The 12143-nt window shown below is 40.5% G+C and overlaps 1 protein-coding gene across 1 annotated transcript in view; it reads left to right on the top strand.

The window, feature by feature from the left end:
• The window catches only part of LOC124794682 (inositol polyphosphate-4-phosphatase type I A-like), a 272042-nt gene that overhangs the window by 81923 nt on the left and 177976 nt on the right, over positions 1-12143 (top strand). Inside the window, 1 exon segment of the mRNA XM_047258226.1 lies at positions 693-893. Within this exon segment, the coding sequence (XP_047114182.1) occupies positions 693-893 (201 nt within the window).

Genomic DNA, 12143 nt, shown 5'->3' with positions numbered 1-12143 from the left:
TTCTGAATCAAATATGAGAGAAAAAAAGTAATTTATGGCACAATTTGACTTAAGGAGGGATCAATTGATATGACATATACTGAAGCATCAAGAAGTGTCAGTTTGGTAATGGAACAAAGTGGGTGAGTGGGGGGGGGGGGGGGGGGGTTTAAATTGTATAGAGGAAGATGAAGTTGAATATAATAAATGGATGTAGGCTGCAGTAGTTATTCGTAGATGAAGAGGCTTGCAAGGATAGATTAGTATGGAGAGACCACAACAAAAACACATTTAAATTGCACTGCAATGTTAGTTTTTTGACTATTTATGGAGAATTGTTTCTACACTGGTGTTTCGTGGGGGCATAATCTCAGTGTTCTTGCAGTTTTTCTTATTCAGGGCTTTATTCCAGGTTTTACTTTCAGTGGATTTTCCTGTTCCTAAATCGTCACAAAGTAATTGATGGCTACATAGAAAAACAGTGAGGATAATCCATCACCCTTATCTGAGGTGTGTGTGTGTGTGTGTGTGTGAAGAAAGAACAGAGAAGGTTTTGAAATTAATATTTTCTACATTACGTGATTATATCAGCAGTACTAATAATTTCACTTATTGAAGGTAAATCATGGCTAACCATTCTCTCTCCTTGTAATATTTAGTTTTTCTTAGTCGACTTTTTGATTTCTTATACTCTGCATTCATTTTTATTGCAGTGTTTGATGGTGGTCTGAGTCAGCATCTAGCAGCGTATTCTCAGGGAGAGAGAGATGCTTGGCTGCAAGCTATACAATTGGCCAGCTACGAGTGCATGCGTTCACAGTTGTTGGCTCTGCAACAACGAATGGAGCTGAGACGAGGACATGATCCTCACCTAGATATTCATATGTGGCGCATTCGACATGGTCATTCTGTAGGTGAGTATATGATGTTTGTTTTGTCTTGTCTTGTCTTGTCTTGTCTTGTTTGGCTTGAGTCTGTGAAAGGGACAAAACAGTACGATATTCTCCTGTATTGGTATCACAAAAGATAAAGAATGCAGTTATAACATATTGTATGCTGCCGGCTAGAAGATTCATACCAGCAATAAATCACTGGCTTGCGGGTAAGCATTTTTCCACAGTGTCCTTAGTCTAGGTGTGCTAATGACTACAGAACGACTTATGTGGAGTTTATAAAGCATCAGTGAGGCACTGACAGATTAAAATTTTGAATTTGTCTGTGTGATAACTCAGTCATAATAGTGTATACACCTTTGGAATATTGTCTCAGTTTTTTTACTCGATTCTTGGTTTCCTGTGTGAAAGATAGTCCACCCCATGTAGGACAATCCACTTGTGCATGGAATGTGGTACACACCCAGCTTTTGGAGACCTAAACTTCCTTTAACATTGCAAAGAAAACCTTCTGTCTAACCAGAAGGGAGCAATACACAGTGGATTTCAAGTTTCCATAGGAGTCTACTAATCTTTCTGGACATTGGGCTTGCATAGGGTAGATAAGTGATTTGTGGCCCCCCTTCCTCTGTCTCAGTCTCGACCTCTTTTCCTGATGTTCTTGATTTAGACTGCAGTGCCCTTTCAATTTGACAATCTTAGCACCCAGTCCTTTATAACACTGTTGACTGGTGTTGTAATTCTTCAGTGAGGCTTTCCTTTTTGGAAGTGGTAGAGCTCTATGGACCAGCCCTTAGCACCAAATTTTTTGTGATGAATGATGAAGGCTTGTGGTACAGAGGTGAGAGGTCAGAGGATGTAGGTTTTGTATGGGGTCCAGCAGAATGAATATTAGGATTCAATTTACATAGTGTGGTGTCGCTGTTGCATTTGTGCAAACTGCTGATGTGGGGGCTACATTGAAAATGGACAGCTATTTGTAATTATGACCTTGTGGAGATCACAGCATGGAGCATTCTCCTTGGAGGCATATTCCAAAAACTAATAAGCCTCCCATCACAATTCAGTAACTCTTTCATTGCCGCTTCAAGTTGAGACAAGATGAGAAAGTCCCTGATCATCAGACAATTGTGTGTTGGATACAAAAATTCATGAATAATGGATCTTGTGCAAAGAAAAAGTCGGGGGCAATGAAGGACACAGCTGACAGTGCAGCGAGTAGAGGAGGGGTATCAACCACTCATCCAAAGTCCTCAGCATTCTGCTGCCAGAGACACCTTGGTGGTAACAATGCCAGATCATTCCTTGCAGTGCATCCTCAATAAGAACCTGCACTTCCATCCATAGGAATTGCAGTTTGTACAGGAACTAAACAGACAAGGTAAAGTTGCTCAGCAAACCCTCACCTTGCCACAGATGTGGCACAACTCATTGATGTCAGATGAGTCCCATTTTCATCTAGCAGTGGTGTAGATAAACAGAATTAAGGTACAGGAAGCTATGTAACCAAAGTAACCCTTATTGGCTGTATGATAAATCTCTTCACTAAGAATATGCGACTGTGTGCTGCAGCATGGCATTGTTTGGCATCATTGATCCTTGTTATTTTGAGGACCTTCATGGTCGTACAGTTAGGGTTATTAGTGATCATTGTATCCAAATGTTAAATAGCTTCCTCTTTCCAAGGTTGAACAACAGCAACATGATTCTAACAGGGCAGTGGAACAGCTCATCTACCCCACCAGTCAATGAATGTCTTGTGGCGTTATTTTCCTGGTTGATTGGTTTCCAGTTTGGAGACATTTGTTGGCCTGCATGGTCACCCAATTTGACTTACTCTGACAACTTCTTGTGAGAATACTTGAGGACTCACGTGTTTGCTACATGTCCTTACAGTGTGACTGAACTCAAGGAAAGCATTCGTATAGTTGCAGAGGAGATCCCATTGAACATGCTGAATTGAGTGATGGAAACTTTCGTGTGCTACTTGAAGAAATGCATGGTCATCTGTAAGGTGTTATATTCAAAACCACGAAAAGGGCATACAGTAAATGATATATAATAGTGTATATATATATATATATATATATATATATATATATTTTTTTTTCAATGTGTGTTTCAATGAATTTGTCAGTTTGTTTTGATGTTTTGTCCTTTCTGTAACCTACTATTCATTATGCTGGATCATGTATGTACACTGTGACCCCAGGATCCATACATTCTTTTCTCAACTAACACATCGAGGAAAGATAACTGGTGTGCTTTTTTAAGTTCTGTCATGAATTGTATAATGTGAGGGACAGAAGTTAAAATCCAGGAACTCTTAAAGTTTTTCCGCTCTATGTAGCTGCACTACAAATGTGTCACCCACGTACCAAAAGAAATATGTTGGTTTCAACTTTGCAAATTGTAGTACCTTTGCTTCAAAGTGTTCCGTGTAGAGGTTCATTATGACAAGCGATTATGGACTGACCAGTACCACAGTGTTGGTTTGATAATAATACTTTCTGTTGGACAAGAAATAAGTTAATGTCATAATGTGTCAAGAAAGTTCTATGAAACAATTGTCAGTCTTCTCTGCAATTAGTTTCAAGGAATCAGGAAATGGGAATCTTGTATAGAGGGAGATTATATCGAAACTGACCAAATTCCATATCCTGGATCCGCAGTCAACTGGAGTTGCGAATGTGGTGTTAGCACTTCTGCTGAGAATGCGATGTATTTTATCAGCCGCACCAATATTACTTACTATGGATTCTTAAAAGAATTCATTCCTTTTGTACCTTAGGCCATATGGTCATGATTGCATCAGCACTTGTGTTCTATGACCCTTAACAATGTTAAATGGCAAACCTGACTCATTGAGAAGTTTCATCATTTTCCTCTTGATTTTATTCTTATGATTGGCATCTGTCTGTCTGCAAGCAATGTCATTCAAAAGATAAATCATCTTATTGTAGTCCATACATTACATTAGGACCATAGTGTTGCCCTTGTCGGCTGACAGAACTACAGTTCCTCGTCCTGTCACAGATTTCTCACTGTTTCACTTTCTTCCTTGGAGATACTGGATCTTAGCTGTGGGACCTCACAAGGGAAACTCCCCATCACACCCCCTCAGATTTAGTGATAAAATGGCCCAGTGGGTAGCTCATTAAAAACTCAACATAGACAAGGCATGAAAACAGGAAGTGCAAGTGTAGAACATGTCTGCTTGTGTCTGTATGTGTGGATGGATATGTGCATGTGTGCAAGTGTATACCTGTCCTTTTTTCCCCCTAAGGTAAGTCTTTCCGCTCCCGGGATTGGAATGACTCCTTACCCTCTCCCTTAAAACCCACTTCCTTTTGTCTTCCCCTCTCCTTCCCTCTTTCCTGATGAGGCAACAGTTTGTTGCGAAAGCTTGAATTTTGTGTGTATGTTTGTGTGTCTATCGACCTGCCAGCGCTTTCGTTCGGTAAGTCACCTCATCTTTGTTTTTATACATAAAGGAGATATGTACATCTGGAGGTCCCTTCTTTACACATTGCTGTTGCAAGTGGACGTTACACCATGAAACAGACATAAATTTGAATACAGTGAGCAGATTCGTCAGTGCCAGGACGGACAGGTCATAATTCTAATTTTGTGGTGGCGGTGGTGGTGGTGGTGTGGTGGTGGTGGTGGGGGGAATACAGAGCACAGGGGAGATTTGAACATGGATCTCCCTATCTACAGTCCAACACCGTGAACAGATAACCACAACGCCACAACTATTTAAATGCATTCGATGTTCCACATCTTGAGCTTGGACTGTTTACTGTTCCGATTTTGCTGCTTTTTTCACAGGTCAGCACACCTTCCTGTTTTCATGTTTGATCTGTGTTCAGTTATTGATGGGCTATCCACTGGTTCCTCTTACCACTAAACCTGAGTGGGTGATATGGGGAGTTTCCTTTCTCAGTAAGTGCTCTATAGGTTTTGCAGTGAACCTCTTCTGCTGCTCCTGGTGGGAAAGAGTTCAACAGTTCCATGCTCCATGGTGCTGATGTGTAATCTGTTACTGGTAGCATTTTCGGAGTGGGAACAAAATTTAGCCATTTAGCAAGGATCTTAACTGTATCCTCATACAGATATCTGTCGGTGAGATTAATTACAGTGTGGCTCCCTTCATCTTGTCTTGACTTTTCATACAAGTGATCAAATTTCGCTTCCTGGCGTGCAAACATTTTCAACTGCAATGGTTTTGTTTGTGACCATGGTACATTGTCAACCCATTCTGAAGATTCTGCAGAGTGTAGCAGATATGTAAAGACAGAGCTGAAGGACCTCTTTTTAAAGATGACTAGTACTTGTTGGGTGCCATAAATTCTGTCTCAGACTAACATCGGGTTTGCACAGCACATAATCCTATTCGCTGTTGGTATGTTTATGGGATGTTTGATTTTGGCGCACATAGGTGCAGCTTGTTCATCTCGATATAACAGCAAAACTTGTAGCACTTGAAGAAGGTGGCTGGGGTGCTTGTTGAAATATTGTGCATAAAATAGAAACAACTACTCACCAGAACACCTGGAAGCACCATTAATCAAACACTCCAAGTTAACCTGAGAGAGCTCACATATTTTATCTTTCTTTTAGTCATGTGCACTTAAATAGCTTTCATTTCTCTTGTAGCCATTACTGTTTAGCCATTCAGCAGTTTGTGTTAATCTGTTCCCTTTTTTAATCTTTTCTTTCTGTTTCTTTTGCTACATTTTTATGGTTTGTTTTTGTCAATTAAATTCAATATCTAAGTGTTATGAAAGGATTTCTGTTGAGCTGTGCCTTTTTCAGGATTTCTGTTGAGCTGTGCCTTTTTCAGGATTTCTGTTGAGCTGTGCCTTTTTCAGGATTTCTGTTGAGCTGTGCCTTTTTCAGGATTTCTGTTTAGCTGTGCCTTTTTCAGGATTTCTGTTGAGCTGTGCCTTTTTCAGGATTTCTGCTGAGCTGTGCCTTTTTCAGGATTTCTGCTGAGCTGTGCCTTTTTCAGGATTTCTGTTGAGCTGTGCCTTTTTCAGGATTTCTGTTGAGCTGTGCCTTTTTCAGGATTTCTGTTGAGCTGTGCCTTTTTCAGGATTTCTGTTGAGCTGTGCCTTTTTCAGGATTTCTGTTGAGCTGTGCCTTTTTCAGGATTTCTGTTGAGCTGTGCCTTTTTCAGGATTTCTGTTGAGCTGTGCCTTTTTCAGGATTTCTGTTGAGCTGTGCCTTTTTCAGGATTTCTGTTGAGCTGTGCCTTTTTCAGGATTTCTGTTGAGCTGTGCCTTTTTCCTAGTTTTCCTCTGCTGATCTCATTGTTTCATCTTTCAAACCTACACATGTGCACATGTGTCTCCAAATTTATTCCTTTCCAAAGTTTCACTCAGTATTTGCCTAATGCTCCCTTTGGAACACTCTACACTGATTTACCCTGGTCTCATCTCCTTAATTTCCTACTTTTCTGTGTTTTCTTAATTAATCTGCAGTTCATAACCTATAAATTGTGGCCAGAGTTCACATCTGTTCCCAGAAAGATTTTTCGGTTCAAATATCTGGTTTCAAAATCTCATCTTACCATTATAAGATCTGTATGAGACCAGAAGTGGCTCCAGGTATCTTCTGTTTGTACAGTCTTCTTTCGTTATTCTTAAACAAAGTGTTTACACTGATTAAATTGTGCTTTGTTCAGAATTCTGCCAGACATCTTCCCGCCCCCCCCCCTCCCCGCCCCTCTCCACACAGTCTGTGCTGACCTACTGTACTATATTTCCTTCTCTTTCTTTTCTACTGTTGAATTCCAGTCCCCCATAATAATTAAATTTTTGCCTTCTGTAACAAACTGGATAATTTATATGATAGAAGGAAACATTCCACGTGGGAAAAATTATATATAAAAACAAAGATGAGGTGACTTACCGAACGAAAGTGCTGGCAGGTCGATAGACACACAAACAAACATACACACAAAATTCAAGCTTTCGCAACAAACTGCTGCCTCATCAGGAAAGAGGGAAGGAGAGGGGAAGACGAAAGGAAGTGGGTTTTAAGGGAGAGGGTAAGGAGTCATTCCAATCCCGGGAGCGGAAAGACTTACCTTAGGGGGAAAAAAGGACAGGTATACACTTGCACACACGCACATATCCATCCACACATACAGACACAAGCAGACATATTTAAAGACCAAATATGTCTGCTTGTGTCTGTATGTGTGGATGGATATGTGCGTGTGTGCGAGTGTATACCTGTCCTTTTTTCCCCCTAAGGTAAGTCTTTCCGCTCCCGGGATTGGAATGACTCCTTACCCTCTCCCTTAAAACCCACATCCTTTCGTCTTTCCCTCTCCTTCCCTCTTTCCTGATGAGGCAACAGTTTGTTGCGAAAGCTTGAATTTTGTGTGTATGTTTGTGTTTGTTTGTGTGTATATCGACCTGCCAGCGCTTTCGTTCGGTAAGTCACCTCATCTTTGTTTTTATATATAAACTGGATAATTTCTTTTTTCCCATCGCACATACTCTCAATCTTCTTATTGTCTGTGGAGCTAGTGGGTATATATATTTATATTATTGTTGTGGCTCTTGATATTGCGTCTATCTCTGCTAAGATAAGTTCACTGTGCAGTTTGTAGTAATTCACGTGTGTTAATATTTTCTTATTCATTACTAGTCCTACTTTTGCATTAACTCTATTTGGTTTTGTGTTCGTAACCTTGTTCTCACTGGACCAAAAATCCTGTTCTTCCTGCCACTGCTCTTCACAAAGTCTCATTATATCAAACTTCAGCCTATTGATTTCTTTTTTTAAATTTTATAAACACCTACTCTGTAAAGGCATCTTAACATTCCGCATTTTCACTCATATAACACCAGATTTGTTTCATCTGATGACATTTTCCAATATAGAACTGTATGGTATTTCACCCAAGATGATGATGTCATTTTTGAACAATACAGTAGAGCTGCATGTCTTTGGGGAAACATAACGGCACAAATTCCCCCATGTTTTCAGTCGTGCTGCAGTACAAACATAAGAAGACCATATTGGTTAATGTTTAAAGTCAGATCAGCCAGCAATCCTGGCTGTCACCTCTGCAACTTCTGAAAAGGGGGCTGACCTACCAACAGACACCCTTCTGATGTAGTTGTACCAGAGGCACAGTTATCTGTGTAACTTAGGCCCGCAAGCCACCTCTTAAGGACATGGTAAGTGGTGTCTGAGGCTTACATATTTATTGTCACATAAAGGTAATATGGTAAAGGTAAGGAAAAAATCATTATTTTATATACAAAAAGATAATGTGACAGTGTTCCTCCATGAACCATGGACCTTGTCAAGGTGGGGTGGCTTGCATGCCGGCATGCTTCAACAACTCATATTGCCGTACAGTAGTTCCATCCACAGTGGAGGGGTATCTGTGAAGAGCACAGACTAACCCATTGTTCCTCCATAGCCAACAATCAGGATGAATGACTGATGTGGTCTTGTAACATTAGTGAACATGAACTTGCTGTGCTGGTTCTGTGAATGGCTGAAAGCAAAGAAAAACTACAGCCATGTAATAATCCTCCTCCCCTCCTCCACTCCACATCCCAAAGCATGCATCTCTACTGTGCGGCTTAAGGTGGTGATGGCAAACTCTCGGGTAAAATATTCCGGAGGGGACTACTCTAGATGAGGTTGTCATGAGGAAAGGAAAACTGGTAATTTGTGGATTGTGATGTGAATGTTATCCCTTAATCAGGTCGGTAGGTTAGAAGATTTAAAGAGGGAAATGGATAGATTGAAGTTAGATATCATGGGAATTAATGAAGTGCATTGGGAGGAAGAACAGGACTTTAGCTCACGTCAGGTCAGTACATGGAAATCAAAACAAAATCAAATAGGGCTCATGCAGGAGTAGGCCCAATAATGAATAAGAAAATAGTACTGTGGGTAAGCTATAATGAACAATGTAGTTGAATGCATTATCATAGCCAAGCTAGGCACGAAGCAAACATCCATCATGGTATGACAAGATTATATGCCAATTAGTTCTGAAGATTATAAAGATATTAAAGGAATGTATAATGTATGATTAGATGATTTGGATAGTTAAGGCAGATGAAAACTGGTAAAGGCTGACTAGAATTTGATCTTAGGAACAGGAAGTGAAAGAAAAATAGTATAACATGGTGGACTGGGGGAAGGGAATGACAGAGGAATATTGTAGAGGTAGACCAAGGCTTTGCTACAGTAAGGAGGTGTAATGGATGTAGGTGCCAGAATTACAAACATATGAAGAGGCTTGCACAGGAGTGACTAGCATGGAGACTTGCAACAAAACTGTCTTGGGACTGAAGACTGTGACAACAATGGTGTTGCTGTGTAACCAAGGTACTACAGGCCAGCAAACATGGAGATTATCATATTTCTGTAAAAAACATCCCTCAGTCAGAAAAGGAGTAGTCATATAGTGAGACCTCTCTCTGAAAATGGTCGAAAGATTGACTGCAGAGCACCTTAAACCGCTCGCTATTCATTAGCTTCCATTCCTTTGTAACTGTAACCTCTTTACAGGCTTCAGCAACTATAACACTGTGAGACAGTGAAATTTTGTGTATCACAGTGAGCCTGGATTGTGGGGTTGGTGCAGACATTTATATAGAAAGACTAAACCTTGAGGTGTGCTATGTGCCAATGGGGAGCATGTTGTTGAGGTGAAATGGTCATTAGTACACTACCACTGTGGCACTTCTCCTAGCTGCTTGTGTAATGGCAATGGAATCAATTACAAAATTAAGAAATAGAACACAACTCCCATGGATTGACTGGACCAATGTTGAGCACTCACACCCAAAGAACAAACTAACCCTTTTTGCATCAAAATATGTACTTAGTAATAAAAATAGAAAAGAAATTTGAGAAACTGTCCTTATTTTACATTTAGAAAGCATTTGAGCCATTGTTGAAAGACCTTAAGTATGTAAAAGGAATGGAACCCTTCTCATTAAAATGTCAACATCCCTGCATGTTAACATCATACAGGGGGGGGAGGGGGAGGGGGGGATAGTACATCTGTAAAGACGTTGATTTTAATCCGATGACAACATATGCCACTTGAAGGTAGTAGTAAAATGTTGGAGCACAGCTGTGCTGGAAGCTGGATTTGTTGATGTTTTTGGTTGGCCAGACCTTTTCTTATGCACATACTGAGCAGTACCGTCGGCTTCAAATTTATCCCGAATACAATAAATTGTTGTACATGTTGGTGGCTGATTTCCATACACACTACACCTTTGCTGTTGTCCCTCCATCATATTCTCGTACTTCCAGTATGTCTTCAATATGACCTTGCTTTGCTGAAAAGACAATCTTATTTCATTCATTGCTGCAATGTCATCTGCTGGAAAATGTGCACCAAGATCTGTTAAGAAAATAGTGGAATACTCTACAGCACAAAATTGCAACTATTTGTCACTTTGTTCCAAAGATATTAACTATTAAGAGTGTCTACATTTTTCTGGTCCCCCCTGTAGAAAAAGTGCTAAGGTGATTAACCATCAGATGGGCCGAATATATCATAATATCAACAGTAACAGAAAATGATATTGACATGGCATGAATTTGTCTCCTTTGTGACAACCTGTCATTTTAGGCTAGTACTTGCACCCAACATCCTCATTTAAATGTTTGATATGTTCCAGTCTCTGTCGTACCCTTCAGTTTTTACCCTCTGCAGCTCCCACAAGTATCATGGAAGTTATTGAATGATGCATTAACACATACCATATCATTCCTGCCTCTTATTTGTGGCAATGTTTGCCACGTGTTTGTGTCCTCACAGATTCTCTGAAAAACCATCTCATTACTAATCTTATCATTCCACTTAATTTTCACCATCCTACAACAGCACCACATCTTAGACTTCAACAAAATCTTGGTTTACAAGCCACGTCGTTTCGAATAAAACACTCGAGCTTTTGGCAGCTGTCTCAGCCATTGGCATCAGGAGTTGAAATCACTGGCTGCCAGGGATGGCGTGCTGTTCTGCTTATATAGATGGAAGGGCAGTGTCTGCAATCTTCCAGAGAGGCCTGGAGTTGAGCATGCGTGGAAGGCAGGTTGGGCAGCTCCTAGCCACTCTGTTCTGCGGTTGGTAGAGTTGATAGGAGCTACCCAGCTTGCCTTCTGTGCATGTGTGATTCCAGGCCTCTCTGGAAGGTTGCAGACACTGCCATTTAAGCCTAACATCATGCCAGCCCCGGCTGTCAGTGATTTCAACTCCTCATGATGATGGCGGAGACTGCTGTCAAAAGCTAGAATTTTATTTGAAATGATGTGGATTGCGAACAGAGAAGATTTTGTTGAAGCTGAAGCATGCCGCTGCGAAAAACTCTAAGGAACAGATCTCAACTCTTAGATTCTCTTCTTATCCAGTTTTCCATAGCCAATGATTCACTTGCTATGCTCCAAAAGGACATTCTCAGAAATCACTTCCTCAAATTAAGGCCGACCTTTGACACTGTTCAACTTCTTTTGGCCAGAAATACCCTCTTTTTCCTGAGGTATTCTACCTTCTTTTCTTCATATCCTCCTTGTTTCATCCATCAGCATTATTTCGTTTCAAGGTAGTGGAATTCCTTAACTTCACCTACTTCATGGTCCTCGTTTCTGATGTTAAGTTTATCGATAATTTTGTTTCTGCTATCCTCATCACTAATGTTTTTCTTCAGTTTATGCTCAATATACATTCTGCACTTCTGAGACAGTTCATTCTGTTCATTTTTGCTGAGGTTAGCTATATCATCAGTGAACCTTATCAGTGATGTCCTTTCACCCTGAATTGTAATCACACTTTTTAACATTCCTTTTATTTTCATCATTCTCCCAGAACTGATCATGGCCCTTTGGTTTCGAGTTGAGTGGAAGGGCTGAACCAGAGACTTCGAAACTGCTGTGACAAGCTAGGCTGTGACTTCCTGGATTTGCGTCATAGGGTTGAGAATCGTAAGGACCCTGTAAATGCGTCGGGCGTGCACTACACATCCAGACTGCTACTCAGGTAGCTGACTGTGTGTGGGGTGCGCACAAGGTGTTTTTTTTTTTTTTTAGATTAGGTGACTCTCGAGTCAGTCCAGACAATGACAGCTGTAGGAAACCCAAAAGTATCAGTGTAAGATTGAAAGATATATCTCCCACAAGTGAGAGCATTAAAATCCTAATGTAAACTGCTGAAGTATTCACAACAAAGTGCCAGAGTTTGAAGTGCTCATACAAAGCAGTGAAGCTCGCATA

The sequence above is a fragment of the Schistocerca piceifrons genome, chromosome 4, assembly GCF_021461385.2.
Source record: "Schistocerca piceifrons isolate TAMUIC-IGC-003096 chromosome 4, iqSchPice1.1, whole genome shotgun sequence".
NCBI lineage: Eukaryota > Metazoa > Arthropoda > Insecta > Orthoptera > Acrididae > Schistocerca > Schistocerca piceifrons.
The sequence above is the reverse complement of the archived record's forward strand: the minus strand, read 5'-3'. Positions and strand labels throughout refer to the sequence as shown.